This window comes from Sceloporus undulatus, chromosome 2 (assembly GCF_019175285.1).
Source record: "Sceloporus undulatus isolate JIND9_A2432 ecotype Alabama chromosome 2, SceUnd_v1.1, whole genome shotgun sequence".
Lineage (NCBI taxonomy): Eukaryota > Metazoa > Chordata > Lepidosauria > Squamata > Phrynosomatidae > Sceloporus > Sceloporus undulatus.
Genome location: NC_056523.1, coordinates 69,971,613 through 69,993,055, shown reverse-complemented (window position 1 = coordinate 69,993,055; position 21,443 = coordinate 69,971,613). Strand labels below are relative to the sequence as shown.

Genomic DNA, 21,443 nt, shown 5'->3' with positions numbered 1-21,443 from the left:
AATCTTCTCATCCCACTGTTACCTCCATTCTAAGGTTTTGCAAGTAGCATTTCAGAAACGTATAAAATGTTTTTTAAATAATGCAGGGACAAAAAATGTGCACACCATAATCAACTATGTCTCTCATACATTCCCCTACATCTCATACATTCATCTTTTCAAAATGGTTTACTTTTAGGATCTTATGCACTAAGATCTTAATAATTTGAAAGTTTATTTGGGCTGCCAAATAGAGAGCCCTCTTCTCCCCACCTGCTACATATGTAGGCAAATATAGGGAATAGGAAGCCTTCCAAATTCCCATCTAGCCTTTTTCTCACTTAGTCAAGGACACGAACCCCTCTGACATCAAACTGGTAAAGTTCTTTTTACAAAGTTAAAAAAATAAACAACGAGATTCCCAAATAATTATATCAGTTCAGGAATGTGATACTTGAGTGACAACAGAGTGGAAGGCTAATACTAGTATGTCTTGAAATAAACAAATCTGAAGGTTTGGCATATGGGAAATGTCTCCAAGTAACCCCTTTCATCCCTTTGTTTCCTCGACTAACATCTCTGGTACTATTTTACAGGAATTCTGTTGTTCTTTTTCTTTTTTTTAGGTATTTAGCATATTTAAGATAAATTTAAGGTTTAGTCCAGAGGGATAGGTTACTTGCCCCAAGTGAGAAACCGAATCTCAGTTTCCAGTACCCAAAACCAACCTACTGGCCACTGTACCTCACTAACCCAGTTGTGGTACAAGCTCTGATGTATAAAAATTAACAAGAGATTATTGAAGGTAGCGGTGGGGTGGAAGCAGCTAACAGTACACATTGATGGCTTGCTTTGTGAAATAAAATGTTTTTTCTCCGTTGAAATTAGCATAGGATATTGCCCCCAAAAGTATAAACTGTACTTTGTTATTCAGGCTAGAGGGAAGGTGATAACAAATCTCCTCTGAGCAAATCTTGCCAAGACAATGCCATGATAGGTTCACCTTAGGGTCACCATATGTCAGAACCAACTTGAAGGCATACAACAACAATAGCAGCAACAACTATGATCGTGTTTCCTATAGGTAACTAAAACCTTTAGTCCCCATGAGAAATTTTCACCAATAGGATCATTTTCCAAAAATGGCCCCAGGGCCATTTTCTGTTATTGGGTCTTTCCCCATCATAGGCCCCTGATGTACAGGCATTAGATTCCATCTGATGTTGGAATCTAAGCAGAATCAGCTCTGACTAATACTTGGATAGAATCATAGAATCATAGGCCTGTTACAGACTGCCAAAATAAAGCTGCTTCGGGTCTCTTTGGAGGCATGCTGTTTAAATGATGTATGCATCCTAAGAATCCGGAAGCTGCACCAAAGCTGCACTCCGGTGCTTAGGAATGGAGTGTGGCTTTGGCGCAACCTCTGGACTCTTAGGACCCATGCATCATTTAAATAGCATACCTCCAAAGAGACCTGAAGCAGCTTTATTTTGGTAGTCTGTAACAGGCCATTGAGTTGGAAGACACCACAAGGGCCATCCAGACCAACCCCCTGCCAATCATAGCATACCCGACAGATGGCCATCCAGCCTCTGCTTAAAGACCTCCAAGGAAGGAGACTCCACCACTCTCCGATGGAGTGTGTTCCACTGTCGAACAGCCCTTACTGTCAGGAAGTTCCTCCTAATGTTGAGGTGGAATCTCTTTTCCTGCAGCTTGCATCCATTGTTCCTGGTCCTGTTCACTGGAACAGTAGAAAACAAGCTTGTTCCCTCCTCAATATGACATCCCTTCAAATATTTAAACAGGGCTATCATATCACTTCTTAACCTTCTCCTCTTCAGGCTAAATATCCCCAGGTCCCTAAGTCGTTCCTTATAGGGCATGGTTTCCAGGGATGGAAGACTGAAAATGAATACTGGGTGCTGTAGGCTATATTTCAGAAGAAGGTACTGGCCAAACCAATCTCTCAGGATTACTTGCTTAAGAAAACCTAGGAAATTAATGGGGTTGCCATAAATGACAGGTGTTTTAAAGGCACATACAGATACTGTACATGTATTTGTCTGACTATGGAAATGAGTTGCCTGATTTCTCTGAGTTCTTTCATGTCTAGCTGAGGTGCCTACATGTTCTCCATCCTGTCATCCTAATGCTGTCTGCCGAGCTAATAATATCTGTGAGTGCAAACTGTACTACGAGGGAGATGGAATGACGTGTACAGGTATGACTGGAATAACAGGTGATGAACCCAACATATAAAGCTATGCTTAATCATTAGGAGTTTTATATAATGACAGCAAGAATCAAGAAGAAAATGAGATAAGTAACATATAAAGGACATTTGATATGGTAAATACAAGGGAAAAGAAGAAGAGAAGGATGAAGAAAGAAAATTTAGTATTTATTATTATTTTGCATTAGTACAATACGTGAGATAAGAATGTGTGATTGTGGAAACAATTAATAAAGAAATATTAAAAAGAATAATTAGGAGTTTTACCATGTTGAATAGATTCAAAAGGCAATTATTAATTATAATATCACTAAAAACAAGACAAGGACTAGTGTCGTCTGGCTTCTTACTTACCATATTATTTAGTTTCATTGCCTGCACATGACTACTCTGTTGTAAGCATGTGCATTTGGTGGGGCGGGGGGGGGGGGGGGGGGGATTACACTGTTGTTCTTCAGTGCGCTGATGCTGGAGGTGCTGGTGTTTTTTTTATCCCTACTTTGTTTCAAAGATTGTTTTGGTTTTTGGGGGGGGGGGGGGGTTAGCTAAGGATTACTACCACACAATTATTAGAATCCTTTCAAATTTTCCTATGGAGAAGAAAATGTGAAATTTAAACCAGGTTGTTATGAGATCTGTGGTTTTACAAACTCATTCTTTGATGGAGCACTTCAGTGAGACAAATTATCACTCCAGATTAACAGAAGCAGAACTGCTATGGAGAATGGTTTCTGAAACAGACACTCTAGTCTAAATCTAGTCTAGTCTACTCTAAAATTTCCAAACCTCTCCTTAGTAATTGCCACCATGAACAGTTTACTGACAGTGATCACTGATTTCTGACCAGTTTCAGAAGACTTTACCGCACACAGATATTAAATTGTGAGAACACTGGAAAGGAAGCGGCTTTGGCGTTGCTCATTGCACGACAATGCCTCCAACCCATATCTGCTCTGCCCCCGTGAATGATCAGGTAATCATGCAAATCCTCAGGTGCAAAGTGTCGCTCCAGAGCAGTTGTGGGATTGCCAGTCATGTGACATCACAGTGTCCTCTCCTCCCCGTGTCCCCTATCCCCCTCGATTTCTGAAGCACCCTGGTTACCATTTTCTTCCTATCTATTTTCTTTGTTTTAAAAAAATCACTGAGACAGCGGAGCTCCAAAATCATAAAGGAAAAAGGAGGAAATAAAAACAAAGCAAAACAAAAGCAAGTCCCTAAAGGCATGTTGGATAGAGAAAGGCAGGGAGATGAAGTTGAGAAAGCATTCAGGAAGAGAGCACAATAGGGGCAGTTGCCCCAGTTGTGTTATTGATTGGAGTGCCATGATGGATGGCTGCAAAGTGATATGTTGCCCCAATTCCTCAAGCAACAGGTGCCAAGTCAAAAGGTGACACTTTACTGAAATGCCTTTTCTGCTCTAGTGATCGACCAGTGTGGGAAGGACAAGGGTGGCTGCAGTGACTATGCCAATTGCACCCAGATTGGAACTAGTGTTTCCTGCAGCTGCTTCTCAGACTATGAGGGTGATGGCTATGTCTGCAGCCCTATTGACAGATGTGCAGATGGAAATAATGGAGACTGCAGTGAGCATGCCACATGTATCAGCACTGGCCCCGTAAGTATGCTTTTGCCTTTGGGAAGATCCCTGATGCACTGGGGTCATCATGGGTGAAAACCATGTTGGAATCGAAACTGGATGATGACTAGAGGAATGCTGGGGTACCTCAAGTAACTCCTGTCTAATTCCTGTGGATTCATGGTGTGCCCTCATTAAGACGGCCTTTCTTGGGATGAGATGGTGGAGAGATGATGCAGTAAAATGATTTCCTCTTAACTGTTACATGCAAATCCTTGACATGCACTCCACATAACCTACAGTATAACAGTATTTGGGACAACCTTTTGCAGCACCAAAATAGTCTGTAGCTGCATGTAACTGCATTTTTCTAAACCCACTATTTAGTATGACATCTCACATTCTGTGTTTTGCCAAAACTAGCAGTTTCTCTCCTTCAAAGCTTTAAGTAAAAGGAAGTGCAGCAAACAGTGGTGAAAGAGAGCCTTCATTGGCCCATCACAATCCTCCCTTGTGCTGCATGTAGGCTCCCCTCAACATCTCTTTCAGCAAGGGAAAGGAAGGATAGAATACTTGGATCATTTCAGACTCTTTAATAGTTTAATTTTGGAGAGAGCAAGGAAGCTATCCCTGGTCTATAAGGCCTGGTACATATGGGCAGAAAGTGCCATCCTCAGGCCAAAATTAGGGTTTTAGCAACTGCACACTTCCAAACCCTAATATGGAACGGCAGCGCCATCTTGGCGATCTTCAGTCCACACAGTGACCACCATGATGACACAAGCACCACGTAGTGTCCAGACATCACAGGCAGGCACCCTTTTGGCGCCACAAAAAAGCCACTCTAGGCAGCTTCTTTTTGGTAGTGCATTGGTGCTGCAGTGTGTGGCTGCTGCAGCACCAGCTTAGGGCAAAGATGGGCAGTGCAGAGCTGCCCATCTGTCGAGCCCCTAACTTTCTGAAAAAGACTGCAAAGAGGCCATGAGCCCATGGAAATATGTATTCAATATAACACACATACATTTTGTATCTTTGTATCCTCATATATTTGAGAATATGGTTGTATTTAATCCTCTGATAGGATTAAGAACTCTGTCTCCAGCCATGTTAAGCAAGGGTAATAACTATATGGCCCTCCAGATGTTGCCTGAATGCTTCCATTAGCAATCCTGGCCAGTATAGCCAGTGTTGAGGAATGCTGGGAATTGCTGTCCAAAAGCATCTGGTGGTCCACATCATTCCAATCCCTGATGTAAAAGGACTCAAGAGACTGGGATGCTTTGTGATGTGCTTTTTGTGCTTGATGTTAAATCCTTTTTGAAAGGTGGTGTTTGACTTCTGCATGCTTTTGTTGAAAGCTTATGCCCCTTTCACTCTTTGGCATGATGCATGTGTTCTTTGGCCTTGCAGAATTCCCGACGGTGTGAGTGCAAGCCAGGTTATGTTGGCAACGGAATCCAGTGCTTAGAGGAAGCCATCCCTCCCATAGATCGTTGCTTGGAAGAGAACGGGCAGTGTCACTCTGAAGCTGTTTGTACTGACCTGCATTTCCATGGTATAAGCAGTGTCTCCTGTCATGTAACTTTTCATGCTTCCATAAGACAGTTCTTCTTTCAGGGCTGGCCCTATCATTAGGGGAAATGAGGGAGCCACCTCAAATAACAGAAAACAATTTATTTTGTCTGGCCTAGGGTACAGTACAGGTGAATTTGAGAAGGGAGATGCCAATTTTCAAGAAGAAAATGGTTTTAGGGTACCTTGCCTTGTCTTATACCACACTTTAGCCTACAGTATGAGTGGAGAGGATGACTTACTATTTGATAGGGTTTCTCTGGCTGGCATGAGGATTCACAGAGACTAGTTCGTTCTAAGGGGGTATGCTCACACAGTATTGGGAAGAGGTCTGGAAACCAAGCCCAGTGACCAACAATTTTACAAGGCTGGGTATGTTTAGCTTAGAGAAGACTGAGAGGTGACATGATAGTCATCTTTAAATATCTGAATAGATATCATGTAAAGGATGGAGTGATCTTGTTTTCTGCTGCTCCAGAAACTAGAATACAAACCAATAGATTCAAATTACAAGAAAAGAGATTGCACTTTCTTTATTGTAAGAGCTGTTCAGCAGTGGAATAGATTGCCTTAGAGGGTGGTTGTATACTCTCTTTCTCTGAAAGTCTTTAAACAGGAATCCTTTAGTTGTGTATTCCTACATGGCAAGAGATTGAATGAGATGGACCTTGGGGCCCCTTCTAATTGTATGATTCTCTTATTCTATAAATAGTGTTACAGACTGGTGATTGTGGGCAGGTGCCAGTCTACCCTACCTGGTAATTAAAGCTCGGGTTGAAGTGCTCTTTCATTCCCATGTGAAGCAGACTGGCACCTGCTCATAATCAACATTTTTTAAGCCAATGTTCAATGCTGTGTGGGCACATTGTCCCTACTCCTTACCTACTCCTTTGGCTTCCTTTTGTTTTGTCACTCCTGAGTCTGTCACAATACATTACATTTTAGAGGGTTTTTATTAAAAAAAATAAAGGCCCTGCAGTCAGAATAAATACTGCAATTCAGTTAAACATTTGTAGATGTGTCCCAGTGTGCATAAAGTATTTGGGACTGACAGAAGAAATTTACAGATGGTTGAGGGTGGGAGGTGTTAGCTCAAAGGTCCAAATAACTTTCCTGCATTGATGAAGCCATACTTATTTGTGTTGTATGAGTCAAACTGTGTGTCTCTCTCCCCCAGATTCAATCTGCACCTGCAAATGAAATAATGACTAGAATGACCCAATATTGTTTCTCACTCTCTAGACAAAACCGTTGGTGTCTTCCATCTGCAGTCTCCAAAAGGAAAATACAGCTTCACATATCAAGAGGCTGAAGCCGGCTGTACAGCTGAGGAAGCTACAGTGGCCACTCTTCAGCAGCTGTCAGCTGCACAGCAGGTAACAAGGCAACCAGGCTCTTGCTCAGTGGCTTTTGGGTTCCTTTCACAGCTTTAAAAATTACCTTCCAGAAAGCCCTGGGCAGTGGCTGTGCTGGCTGTGGAGTTTTGAGACCTGTAACAGGGGAAAAAAAGTAGCTTTTCCAAGCTCTGCTTCATTTTGCCTTGGCTTGAGTTTCATTTGCCTTGACTTGAGGAATTTGACTCTTCTTCCCTCAAAACTTTTCTCTGTTTTAGCTTTTTGCTAAGAAACACAGAGTTTATGTTTTCCCTCCTTGATCAACCTCTCGCTCACTTGCCTCAAGAAGTATTCCTTTTGGGTGCCACCCATCCACCCCACTTGCAACCAGTTGTCTCACTTCTAGGATCCAAATGTACGAATATTTCAGAATGTGACCCTATTATGAATGTTGGTCTATTTTGAATAAGCCTGCATCTAAGAGCATTGGAACTTGTTTTCTACAGTCTCTGGCACAAGAGTGATGACACGATGCATATGGCATGCAAAGGAAATGAAATACTGCCTTCTCCAGGCCACACAGTGCATAACAGCTTAACTGACATTCACAATGATGAATTGTGATGAAAAAACCTGTTTAAGCTATGGGCAGATTGAAATACAGGACATTAACCAAAGCGCCCTTTCTCTCTCCATCCCCATCCCTCCCTTTAGATGGGTTTCCATCTGTGCATAGTAGGTTGGCTTTATAACAGAACTGCAGGCTACCCAACAGTGTACCCGAGTAAGAAGTGTGGTGGGCAACATGTGGGGATTGTGAATTATGGTTTTCGAAATAACATCACTGAGAAGTGGGATGCCTACTGCTACAGAGCTCAAGGTGAGGAACTTAAATACAAGTTAAATAACAATTATCCAGTATGTATGAGTGAATAGTGATATGCCAATTTCTGCAACATGGGAGTGCTAAATATAGTAACCCTGTATTCAGTCAGAGGTGGTGGAACAGAAAGGTGAAGCTACACAAAAGGCTCATCTGTTTGAACTCCATTCCACTGGCTTTCCAAGTATAACCCCTCTCAACAGTCTATGTCTTGTACTATTTATGAGCCACCTTCGGACCCTTGGGAGAAAAACAGCATAAAAATGCAAATAAATAAAAAATAAATGTCTCACATCCAAATGTTATTGCATCTAACTCTTGTTGTTGTTTTTCATGTCAGATGTGCGCTGTAGCTGTAGAAATGGATTTATTGGAGATGGCTATACCTGCATAGGGAATCTTTTGGCTGTGCTGGGCCAATATGCAAATTTCTCACTCTACTATTCTGTAAGTGGTAATTTCATATTCATGCTTCTATGGCAAGGATAGGCAACATCTGTAGTCTAGTTGCTTTGTATGTCTGAGACTCTAAGCTACGTAGGACCTAGAGATTGACTAGTGAACTGGAGGGTCCTGGGGGTTGGGGGAGATTTCAAGGGTTACACTTTGGGGCCTTTGTCCCCTCCTCTTTTAAGTTAACCAGGAAGTTCCTTTTTCTGTTGCAGATGTTACTGGATTATGCTAATTCGACTGAGGATGGAGCCAATTTTGTTGCTTTTCTGTCCACAGATAGCACTTACAAAACCGTTTTTGTGCCCATGAACTCTGGCTTCAGGGACAATACAGTAAGAACTATAGAACAGACAATGGACTGTAGTGTTTCTGCATCATAGCCTTGCACCAAGTTTAATCTTGAGGAGGGTGGAAAGTTGTATGGTTTATAACTAATTATTATTATTATTATTATTATTATTATTATTATTATTATTATATGAAAATTAGAAATCTTCAAATATGAGTTCGCCAGTCTGGACATTATCACCAAAACACACACACTAATTCAGATTCTCTTAAAGAGAATGAAGTCTAGAAGAAATGCAGTGGTTTTAATATTTATTACCTTTCCTCATGGAAATCTCGGACTTATAGTTCTGGAGGGGAGTTGAGATCTGTAACTGCAGGAATACTCAGCACTCTTGCTAAACAGTAATTATGATTCTTCAGAGAAATTCATGACAAACTATGTGAATTAGACAATTTTTTCTGTTGCTAGTGAATTTCCAAAGAGGGATATTCAGCCTCAGGGTAGACTCTTTTCTATTCCATTCCCAAAGAAAGCCTGAGACATTAGTTTAGCATCCAGCCCCTGTTTGTGTACCTTTCAAATACCAGTAATAGATCTACCATGGAATAGATTTGAAGAGGATAACTAAACATATATCTACTTGAGTTCCAGAACTCTTTTGCCAAAGACATGTACTTAAAATAGTCTTCTGCCTTTGAAAACTGACCCTTTGTTCTGACTGTGGAAAATTTTTTCAAGGTGGGGTTGAACAAACATAACATGTGTGTGCTTTTAGTTTTAGAATGTGATTAGAATTCACTGATAGTCCAAGACACAGAGTGTGCCTAGTACAAGAAGACACACGCTTCAGTACTAGGCTTGTCCAAACAGTGAGAACATGTCATCAGCTGTATGCTGGGCTTCATTCTAGTCAAAAGCCACACACTCAGTATGTGGATACAAAATTAAACTACCCTTGCATGATTTTCTATCAGTAAGCTCTTGTTTGCCAACCATCTGGTCTCTTTTCTTTATCAAGCTTATCCTTGCAGTAGTAAGGTGTGGAGTTTTGAGTGTTGTATTAGGACTCTGGAGACCAGTCCCCATTCAGCCACAGAAAGCCACTGGGCAACCTTGGGGACGTCACACTCTCACAGCCTCAGAGGAAAGAAATAGAAAATCCCCTCTGAACAAATCTTGCCAAGAAAACTCCAGGATAAGTTTGCCCTAGGATCGCCTTAAATCAGAAATTATCAAAGGCACACAACAAATCAACAACCTCTTAATGTTTACATTGAGATTGCCACTTTTTTTCTGCATGAGACTTTTTCCCTTTAACCTTCCATGTTAGCTAATGGCTACTATTCCACAAGTCACAGGTTATACAAAAGCTATAGGAACACTATGTTTAGTCTCTACTAAGAGGTCTGCTCCAATTATGCATGCATAGGTTGTAAATAGTTTTGTGGTGCATAGGGGTGAATGGATGGCTAGACTGCAGTTGGATATAATTTTTTCTCTCTCTTTTTCTGATCAATAACTTTGAATGGAATGTAAACCTGTTTTTTTTTTTTTTTACCAGTCTTTAACACTGTCCGACTTGAAACTTCATGTATCTACAAGTGATATCTTCCTCTGGGATGTCAATCTCACGGCTGGCACCATTATACCTTCTCAAGCAGGATTTAACCTTTCCATCACAAATTCTGTGAACAACACCCAATTCCCTGTAAGTATCTATGTATAACTGGACAGAAGCTCTGTTCCATTTATCCAGGAAGCCCTTGGCACTGTTCTTTGGGCAATCCCCTTTTCTGCATTAAAATTGCTTGATAGTTTTTAAACTCTTTGGATTGTAGTACATTTTTATTAACCATGAATGCAATTGTTGTTTTCACTGTTGCTGCTTCAGGATTCTAAGATGGTAAATAATACAGTGATAGTTGAATGGGATATTCTGGCCTCCAATGGAATTATTCATGCTATTGAGACACCTTTGATGGTACCTCTTCAACCTCAGCTGCCCAAGCAGGTTTGCCATTGTTACATTGCCTCTCAGAAGTGCCCAGCATGCATTTAATCCATTTTGTATTCCTTTCCTCTGATTTATGGCATATAGTTTGTGCTTTGTGAATGGTGTGGGATGGCATCCAGGGAGCCTCAGTGGGCTGGAAGAATTGGCAGTTTGGAGCAGATCACCTTGCATGAATAAAAGTACCTTTCCATTGGCATAAAACACTATTGGATCCAGGCCTCTGTGGGAAAATACAAAATGATAGGCAAACAATCTAGGATGACAATATAGTCGCAGCCTGGTTGACATTCTGCCCATTGGGTTGTTTTTATGTCCAGGCAAAAGGGATTTTTAAACAGTCCTCCTAGTGAAAAAGAGTTAAATTATTAGCTTCCAGGCAATAATGGCTTGTGGGAATGCTAAGGAGAGAGGGGGCTAAGGGGAAAGAGTATATAAAGATAGGTTCTCTGAAGATGCCAGCCACAGATGCTGGCGAAATATCAGGAAGAAACTCTTCTAGAGCATGGCCACATAGCCCGAAAACCCCACAAAAAACTATGGATGCTGGCCATGAAAGCCTTCAACTTCACATAGGTTAGACTGTTCAACTCACAGGGACAGGGAGCAGATAGGAATGGGTACGTTCAAGATAGGAACAAGACAGGGCCAGAGATAGGAGTGGGTCATATGGAAAAGAGATTTGTAGGAGCTGAATGTAGCAAAGCTGAATAAAGAGCTCGGGGAATTTGCTACTTTGAGTCTAAGTTAATTGTTACAGGGAGATATGGGACTTGGTGGATGTGATCCCTCCTCTCCCCCCCCCCCAAACTTTGTGTAAAACTTACACATGTTGAGTTAAATATTGAATTTACTTACATAAAACTGATCCAATTTTTGTTATATCCTTATAAGATGCTAAATTTCCTTATAAGATGTTAAAATATGAATATATATGAATGTGAAAATGAAAATATGCACACTAAATAAACAAAATATTTTTGTTCATATACTGCATCAAATAGGGAGGAGCACAACATCCACATGTAAGGAGGGTCCCAAGAGTAAAGTCTGTATACTACTTGGCTAAACATTTGGCCTTTCTGTTAATCAATAACCCGCTGTTGTTTTGTTATACTATCTATGGAAGCCTTTTATTTAAATGGTTAAAATGTTGTACCATTTTGAACCCAACACAACCTGCATCTGCTTATCCAGTGTTAAAGTAAACTTAGAGCCCACTTACTAAACTGAGGGAGGGCAAAGGAGATGACAGGTCCCTTTTCTGAGGGAGCAACCTGGAGGAGATCCATCATTGCTCTCCAGACATACTTGAGTAAAAAAAAAAGCTAGTGAAAAGTGATCCAGTGATATATATTTAAATACCCTTCCAGAGTTTTCTTTCATACCCCCCCCCCCCCCAAAAAAAAACCCCTGGGATTATTTTCCTACTGAACTGTTTCTTTGAGCCACACAACTAACAACATATTAGGATTTTAAAAAGTTCAGTGACAAGTTGCAAACATTAAAAGCAGAGGAAAACATCTTCTTCTATCACCCTCTTGATTTGGAGATGTGTTTACTATCTTGAGTTATAGAGGTGATTGTGTAGGGTACTATAGAATCCTCCAAAATTACGTATGTATGTATGTTTGGTTTTGAATTGGGTCTAAATTTAAAGTTAAAGTTAAGGAGTCATTTCTAAGCTAAGTTTAAAGACAGCTGGTTAAACAGGTTTAAATGCTTTAAGGCAGCTCTCTGATCATAACATCTTGCCATATAAATACAAGAATGCTGCTTTTCGCAGGTTACGAGTCCTGTAAAACCATCTGGTGCTGTGACAATTGGTGTGAGCATAGTTGCCGTAGTGGTGCTATGTGCAGCTATCGCTGTAGTGTCCTACTATTACCTCAAAAGAACGAACCAAAGATTCCAGTTTCGCTACTTTAAGGTATTTGTACAGTGCATTTACAGGGAAAAACATAAATTTTGTTTTTCTATAAAATGTCAACAATATTTTGCTTTCAATGCCAGATGGCTCATATGAGAAAATTTCTGCCATATCATTGCATATAGTATACAGTATTGTCACTTGTGGGCACTGGAACTGCAATGTTGTATCTCTAGCAAACATTTCCTTGATCTCTTTTTATGGGTTGATCACTCTTTTCATGATTGGGGGGGAGGTTTGGAGTTTGGGGGGGGTTACATTTTAATTTTTAATTGTTTGATGTTTTCTTTATATTGTTGCAATCCGCTTTTATTCCTTTGTGAAAAGTGGAATACAAATAAGTATTATTATCATTATCATCTTAAGACACTTAGCTTGGAGCACACTCCTCCTACAAGGAGCTCTCCAGATGTGTTGGTCAAAAAATTGTCATCTCCGGTCGACATGGACATGGCATAAAGTATTCCACTAGTACAGAACAGTGCAATTACAGGTTTGGGGGTGGGGGGATAGAGAAAGAGTGGAACTCTATTGGTGAGTCCTAATTGGAGTTGATCTATCAAATCAATTATTGAATGACAAGTCAACAAATCAATAATCTCCATTGATTCAATGGATCTACTCTAGTCAAGATTAACAACAGGATTGGGCTAAACTGTAGTAATACCTGTATTAGGCTAACTCAAAACTGTCAGAGGCAGTGGGGTGGGGGTAGAAAGAGTTGGGCATGATACTTCTGCTCCCCAAAGTCTGGTTAAACTCAATAATTATATCACTAACATAGATGCAGGAAAGGAAAGCCCATGAAAACACAGAACACTGATAAACATGTACTTCAGTTCATTGAGCAAAGTAGTCAAGATAAATGCTAGCCAGGATTAGAATGACAGAGTGAAATTCAAGTCAAAAGAGTAATATTATAGAATATCATGGACCCTTGGGGCAGGCTCCATCAGAAACTCAGCTTGAAGATTAGAAAAAGATACTTATTTCAAAGATCCAACATCAAATCCTACACACCTGACTCTGCTATCAGACAAAGAGAAAACAGGGAGAACTGGGACCTAGTGTTGATGAGTGGGTGAAGCTCTGAATGCACACAATCCGAGGCCCTCGCAGGCCTTTACCACAATGTAGGACATTTACATTAGACCTAGAGCTGATTTAAATAATTTTTTCCTCTCAGAGCAAAAAGCAACTAATCAGAACATCCAGGAGGAGAGCAGCAAACACCCCTCTTCCCTCCCACCATACTGACACAAGCCCAGCAAGATTTTTAACATGTCAGTGGGCTCCAATCTTGTCAGGGTGCTATACTTCAGCAACATAAAGAAGGCCAGTCTCCCTGCCCTCAAAGAAGTTGCACAATTCAGTCTTACTGATTCACATTTTAGCTTTAATAGTACAGTAGTCAACTGTATGAGTTGAAAGTCTCCAGATGAAAGTTGAAAGTATGAGTTGAAAGTCCTCTTTTAAGTTTAAGGATGTGCTTTTCATCTGTTTGCTTGCAGGCTGAGCTGGAGGATGAAGAGCCTTCTTGGGAGGAAAGGAGTCCACACTTGGTTTCCATTCCAAATCCTATTTATGGGACAGACAGCTCAATCTATGAGCCATTTGAGGTAAAATACCTGAACGTCATGTTATGTTGAAATATTTGTCAAAAGTATGGATGATTTCTATTAAAATTTAGGAAAGCAGAGGTTCCCCAAAATAATAATAATAATAATAATAATAATAATAATAATAATAATAATAATAGATTTATTTATAGCCCGCCCAATCACGAAGAATCCAGGCAGGTTACAGCAATAAAATACAGTGGATCCTTGTTATACGCTGGTGTTTGGTTCCAAGATCCCCCGTGTATAACAAAATCCGTGTATGCTCAAGTCCCATTAAATATAATGACATAGCAAAATGGTGTCCCTAATAAAAAATGGAACATCAAGGTAAATTTATACTTTTTGGGAACATTTTCAAACCGTGTATGCTTGAATCCGTGTATAAAAAATCCGTGTATAAGAAGGGCCGACTGTACAACAAATTACAATAGAGTTAAAAAATCAAACCCTAGACCTACCACCACCCCCCCCGTCATTTTGTACATGTGGGGTCTATATGGAAACAAAACAACTGATAAACTGGTTGATATGCATGCACTTAGGCTCTGTATTGTCCCTGTGGCATCTCTGCTAGTGTGCAAACTACAAACAATTAGTATACCATATTACTGGCTCATGTAAGTTCAAGTTTTTTCATACCTTAGCTCTGCCATTAATCAGAATGGAGACTGCAGTTTAGGAATCAGATTAGTAGTTGGAAGGGCAGCAATGAAGGAACTAGACATGATCTTGAAATGTCAAGGTTTATCATTGAATACTAAATTTAGGATGATCCATGCCATCATATTTCCCATTTCTTAGTATGGCTGTGAAAGATAGACAGTGAAGAAAGAAGATAGGAAGAAAATAAATTCATTTGAAATGTGGTACTGGAGAAGAGTGCTGCAGATACCTCAGATTGCCAAAAAAGACACATAAATGGGTCCTAGAAGAAATCAGGCCTGAACATTCCCTAGAAGACAAGATGACTAAACAGAGGCTGTTGTACTTTGGCCATATCATAAGAAGGCAGGATTCAGTAGAAAAGACAGTAATACTAGAAGTTAGAAGGCAATAGTAAAAGAGGAAGACTGCATTACTCAATGAATAGACTGAAGAGATTCAGTGAAGGAAGTCATGGCCCTGTCTGCAAGACCTGAGCAGGGTTGTTGATGACAGGATGACTTGGAGGTCTCTAGGGTGACTTGGAGGTCTCTCACAGGGTTGCCATAAATAGAAGTTGGCTTGATGATAGTTAATAACAAAATTACTGGCTTTCCCATACTACAATGATGTAGGACTCCAGCTTATTATTTAGAGACTTGGTGGGTTAATAGGACTAAGATATATTTCTGCTTTGGTTTCAGGATTCCCTTCAAGCAGAAGACCTTTCAGATACTCATGGAATTCTTGGCCATTACTAAGGATCCTGTTCTGGGCTGCACTATAAAAGCAGGAAACACTGTTCTAGAAGGTTGGCTGTGCAGAAGAAACCAAGCGTAATCATTGGTTCTTATAGACTGCTAAATTGTCTTGTTTTTCCATGCAGTGGAGAGAAATTGAGATGTGGTTTTTGGATTAATTGAAAAAAAGGTTTCAGATACCTCAGTCCCAGTCTTCCTTTTAAATTCACGAATGGGGAATCAGGATCCCAAGAGCCTCCTGCACTTGTCAGGGGACATTTGCATTTTTCTACTCTGAATGCACCCTCTCATGTGTGTTTTGGAAGCCAAAGAAATGACTTTTCAGATGAAGCTTCAATAGAAAGGGGAAAGGCCTGATGAAAAGTCATGTTGTATACACATGCTCCTTTGGATTGTGCCTACAAAACTACAAGTATATACTTAGGGAACATCAAGACTCATGAATGTGTTTTGGACAGTGGATAATGTGGGGATCTTCAGTGGGCCAATAAAACCTTGAGTTCAGAAGTAGAAAGTTCTATAATTTTACTCTGAAACTGCACTACTGAGCCTTCTGTTGATACGTTTTAATGTTACTTTAAATAACTGAAATGATTATGCTACCTGAAAGTATAGGTGGAGCCTGGTTTGTAATCTTACTGATTATATGTACTGTTTTGAGAATTTCAAATGTTTGTAAAACAGAAAAGGCAAGCAAGTCTTGCCAGCCTGAATTAAACTTCTGATTAGTTTCAGTCTACAGATCAGTATATTTAATTCAACTGGTCATGGTAAGGACATTTAAAATATGTGCTATATCTTATGATTAAATATTGGCTGTATGATTTATGCTCCACTTCTCCATACTCCACATAAGGAATCACTCCATGTTAATCATGTAAAGAAGGAGTATTATTCCACAGTGAAACACTTTATTTTTGTAAAAATAGTAAATGTCATTCAACATAGTAACCAACAGAAACATTCTCAGTTTTCAATGACACTGAACACAAATCCTGTAGAATATGTTTAATTAATACTCTATCGTATCCAAGAAAACAAAACAAGAATAAATGGCTGCACACATACTGTTGTGGATACACACAAAATACTTGAATCAGAATTAACTACTCTAGTCAGTTCTGAAAATGTATCAGCTTATTATCCCAGTTCTTTGAGATCTTGCCTTAGCCTGAAGTTCAAAGATGGTAGTACTAGGAGAACTCTTGTACCAGCAGAGTATTTAAACTGGTAGCTCAGCCATTTCAAATTGAAAACATAAACAATATATTCATGTGTTAGTGTCAGCTACCCTATAAATGACAAGCCAAACTATGATAGCAAAAGTGGCTGTTTGAGCCCAGTTGTTTTTTTAAAAGAATGATGTAACAATTCAGTTGATGTTGGAAAGCTATGCCAAAAATAGTTTTAAGAGACAGGTTTTAATATTGTCCTGCTATCTTACTCTATTAATTCTGCACAGCATATACTTGGCACATTTAAAATAGGTAGTTTTAGAGATAGATGAGATGAGATCAAGTTTCATTCATGCTTAGTGCACTTAGACTTTCTAGAATAATCATTTTAATAAATAAAAACCTATTTAATGTAAATAGTGATGTATCTACTTTTGCTCAAAGCAGAGATTATGGGCAAACACAGACTTCCTAACATATCAGGTGTACGGAACTTATGAAAAAAAGAATACTTAACACTTTCCTTACCCACAGATTCCACTTAGGAAATCCATCATCCTGTTTTTAAACATTTTTCCTATGCAGAGCTCTAGCTGGGGGAGAAAAATGCCTTCAGATGCTTGCAGGTAAAAATCTATAGACTTGGGAAATGGTAAACTAAGGCGCGGAACAGACCGCGGAAAAGGGGCGGTTTGCAGGCGCCCTTTTCCGCGCCAGGCTGGGGGCAGGGCAGCCTCACCGACAGACCAGAGGCCTCAACCTGGTGCTTTCCCAGGCCACGGAGAAGCGGCAAAATGCTGCTTCTCCATGGCCTGGAAAGAGGTGTCCATGGGGCTTCATGCCCCCAGACACCCTGACAGGTGTGGCAAAGAGGAGAAAGGGGCCACCCAGCCCTTTTCTCGTTTGTATTGCTGTCGTGGCCATGTAGAGGCCACACCAGTGATTTTGGAGCTTCTTCCTGCAACGCTGAAAGGGTGCCCCAAGCGCCCTGCAGCAGTGCGGTAATGTCACACATGCACTGGTCTATGTGGAAGCAGCACATGCATGACGCCATCATCGCGCATGGTGTATGGACGGCGTGCCTTCAAAATGGCACCGTCCATACGAACTGGGGCTTGGGAGCGTGCTTCTGTGCCGTCTGTCCTGGGCCTTACTTTGCTATTCACCAGTTCTTTGTTACAAGGGTTCAGCAAATGTAGGTTTGAGACTTTTTTATTTTGCACAAAAGGACTGGATGGTTGCATACTGGATATCTCAGTGGTCTCATCAACAAAGGACATACACTTTAAAATCTTTCTCACTTGAAGCCTGATTTGTTGCTGTTCGGTGCCTTCAAATCATTTCTGACTCACAGAGACCCTAACACCAAGTTTTCTTGGCACAAATTTGTTCAGAGGGTGTTTGCCCTTGTCCTTCTATGAGGCTGAGAGAGTGTGACTTGTCCAAGGTCACCCAGTGGATTTCCATGGCCAACTGGAGATTCAAACCATAGTCTCCCACACTTGCCTCCTTTCTATTCCCATGGTTTTGGCTGCACACCTCTGTAAGTGGCTTTGATCCACTTAGGAAGAGGTTTGGTTTTAGGAGTTGGTATAGCAGTGAAGCATCTTGTGTAAACTGGAAACACAAGAAACTGTTCACAGTGTGTGCGCCTGCATAGATAATTCCAGGGAGGACATGCTCCTCAAAATATGTTTTCTTGCAGTGATATAAGTTCTAAGCAGGAAAGTCATTTGTGTACTTGTTGGGGGCAATGAATCTAATTGGTGTTTGCTGCTTCTGAAACATAGCATTGCTTCAATGGGGCTCCTCTACCAAAATGCATTTTTAAACAGAATTCCATGTTTTAGAACTACAGACAGAACTCTCATATCTCTTAAATGAATATAACAAAACATACAGTACACAAAGGCTGGTTTCCCACTCCTATCATCATGGAACAAACTGTACAGAAAAAAACCCTAAATATGATCCGGTCAGAAATCACAAATTGTGACCATAGTAAGTACTATAAACTGGCAGTATGGCTTCTTTGGTATATTAGGATTTCAAGATTTGGTCAATTTATTTACCCTACTCAATGCACTGTTCAGCTGTAAGGCCTATTGTACCATATTGCCTATCTTCATGATTTCTTTAATGGTTCTGGAATCAGTTTGGGCAGCTTTATTTGTTCATGATTAAGTTTAAAGCAATACTGATGAGTATAGCTGGCTAAAGCAGCATTGCACAGTTCAGTCAGTTTGAAATAGGAAATCCCTCTCTCTAGCTTAAGCTCCCTAAATCCAGCCCCAATGAGAATTGACAAGTCTCCAGTGAAAAGGAATTCCACAATGACTATGTAAATGAACAAATTTTAGTGTGCTCATGCTATCTGGAGGCCCGTTTTACTCTACACAATTATAGTAATTTGATACCACTTTAACTGCCATGGATGTATGGAATTGTATGGTTGGCAGACAAGTCCCTCGGAGTGTAGTGGAGTCTCCTTCCTTAGAGGTCTTCAAACAGAGGCTGGATGGCCATCTGTCAGGGATGCTTTGATTGTGATTTCCTGCATGGCAGGGGGTTGGACTGGATGGCCCTTGTGGTCTCATCCAACTCTACGATTCTATGATTCTATGAATTAAGGTTAAATCACTTGCTAGAATTATATGGAGTGAAAAGGGCCTTTCAAACTGGGTACTGTTGGTTTAAAATTGGGATGGGGTGGCAAAAGGAGGACAATGCCAAAATTAGGTTGTGCCCAAAATGTAAGCTTTTCATAGACTTAAAAAAGTAGCATCATAAATGAGCTTAAAAGACAACAATAAGTCAACTCAAACACTAGAGCACCACATAATGCGACTGTGACAGTAAACTGCATCAGGTTTGTATCTGCTGAAGTAAAAACACATTGTGGCCACAGATACGAGTACTGTACAGAAAGGATGAACAAGGGCTAAACCAAACCTATGACAATTTCTTTACATACACACCTACACAGGGAGGAAGGCCAGATTGTGTCTTTCATTATTATGCCAAGAACTAACATAATAAAGAATGAACATTTGTCTATTTGTTCTTGGATGCTTAGAATAATACAATATAAATATGGAAATGAACAGGTTAAAAATGTTTTTTCAGCTGAAGCCTCTTACCATCACATTTTTTAAAAATGTGCTTTTCATCAAAGCATATAATGGTGACACACACATTACTTGCAGATTACTTGCTAAGTGCACAGTCAAGTGATATCATTACAAAGCTAACACCACATTAGCTGATGTTATCACAAACACATTGTTTTCCTCTGGTCAATTCATACAGTTTGCTGAAACATCAAGTGTAATCCTGTGGCACATGTAGTTTACAGTCCACAGCCCAGAAGAAATGCATGCTGCTTAGTGGTGAGTATCATTAAATTTTCAGTAGCAGCTATAAATCAGTCATGTGAGACAGTCAGCATGACAGAGAAAGGCCAATCAAGCTGACAATAAGATCAATTCAGTGCCTTGGTTTGCAATAAATTGGAAACAACTTGAAGGCACACAACAACAACAAAGTGTCTTAATCCTATATACTTTATTGTACCATGCTCAATTCTTTAAAAAGGGGCAAGTCAGCACTTTCAAATTTATCTAATGTTTATCAAGTTAATTATGAGTTGACTGAAACTTACAAAGCTGCAGTGACATTTGCAACAATTCTAGTGTATTATGTAGTTTGTATAGTGAAACTGATCTGGTTGCTAAACAAGATGGCCAAGGTCTTAGTTTTGGAGTTATTCCTACAAAAGGGTGAACAATTTATATTATATTTGCTATTACTATTACAGCTACAGTACATCTCAATTTAAATACAGATATTGCCCAACAGGCTTATGTATCATATGCAGTTTCTGAAATTACTACTCGTTTTCAAAGAACCTACAGCCAATTTTTAAGGGGAGAATTTTAGGTGGAATCTGCACTTAAAAGTTTCTTTAGAGACAGAAAACATAATACTCTTATCTAATAAAAAAAAAACCCTTAATCCAGCCTTATTTCTTGCCATGTAGTATTTCAAAGACATAATTCATATAACCTTTGAATTAATTCACCTTCCTTCTGTTCTAGAGGAACTGCTGGGAGGCAAAGTATAGCAATGGTCACATAGTAACCAAGTTGCAGTCCATGATTGAGCAGCTGTGCCCATCACACACAACAGTTATTTTTTTAACATACACTTTCTAATGCCTTTTAACGGATGTGCACCATTTCCTCTAAGAATGGTGTCTTCATGCAACCAGTACAGAGCTGATCCATCCAGAGAGGTGCTTCATGTTGTAGAGGAGTTCGCCGAGGGTAAAAGGTAAAATTCACATCATAATTCAGCAGGCAACTGATGGATGCCATGTAGATGTCAGAGAAGCGAATCAGTCTTCGAGAAAAGTAGGTTGGATTGTGAAAAGTACGAAAGATGCTTCCAAATTGTGGGTTAAATAGGTTCTTTGAAAGTGACCTGAAGGAAACAATTTGGTATTATGAACATAAACCTCATGTTTGGTCCAGTATTATGTTTGTCAATTAAAAAGAAACACTTGGCACCGTTCTTTAATATCCTCTGAATTTTTGCAGAGGTAGAATGATGGGGGATGGTGGAGATGGAAAATGCCTGGCATTGTGTTCGCTTGGCTTCCTTTAGTATTGAAGCTCCTACCTGCATCTATTCAACCCTTTTGAAAGGTAAACTGTGGTAAGTTTAAAGAGGAAGAATGTAATATTGAGGGCGAGATGATTTCTACAACAGGAAATTTGGCCAGTCACAACTAGTTCCAAATTAAATCTTGTTACAGCCTAAATATCCTGAAGTCACCAGATCCTGTCTGATCTTGGAAGCTAAGCAGTCAGGCCTGGATAGTACTCAGAGGGGTACTGCCAAGGAATGCCAAGTGCTGTAGGCTGAATTTCAAAGGAAGGCAGTGGCAAACCATCTGAGTATTCATTGTCT

The 21,443-nt window shown here is 40.1% G+C and overlaps 2 protein-coding genes across 5 annotated transcripts in view; one reads left to right on the top strand and one right to left on the bottom strand.

The window, feature by feature from the left end:
- The window catches only part of STAB1 (stabilin 1), a 138,617-nt gene extending 122,581 nt beyond the window's left edge, over positions 1–16,036 (top strand). For 3 of the 4 annotated variants that reach the window (XM_042453972.1, XM_042453971.1, XM_042453973.1), the window contains 12 exons: positions 2,099–2,206; positions 3,643–3,836; positions 5,208–5,352; positions 6,612–6,745; positions 7,418–7,583; positions 7,927–8,033; positions 8,252–8,371; positions 9,893–10,039; positions 10,223–10,342; positions 12,129–12,272; positions 13,784–13,891; positions 15,241–16,036. In XM_042453972.1, the coding sequence (XP_042309906.1) occupies positions 2,099–2,206; positions 3,643–3,836; positions 5,208–5,352; positions 6,612–6,745; positions 7,418–7,583; positions 7,927–8,033; positions 8,252–8,371; positions 9,893–10,039; positions 10,223–10,342; positions 12,129–12,272; positions 13,784–13,891; positions 15,241–15,297 (1,550 nt within the window). In that variant the 3' untranslated portion in view covers positions 15,298–16,036. The other variant, XM_042453974.1, reaches the window with a different exon arrangement.
- Positions 16,037–16,290: 254 nt separating this feature from the next.
- NT5DC2 (5'-nucleotidase domain containing 2) overlaps positions 16,291–21,443 on the bottom strand; it is a 38,401-nt gene continuing 33,248 nt past the window's right edge. Inside the window, exon 14 of the mRNA XM_042453975.1 lies at positions 16,291–20,954. Within this exon, the coding sequence (XP_042309909.1) occupies positions 20,693–20,954 (262 nt within the window). The 3' untranslated portion in view covers positions 16,291–20,692. The remainder of the gene's footprint in view (positions 20,955–21,443) is intronic.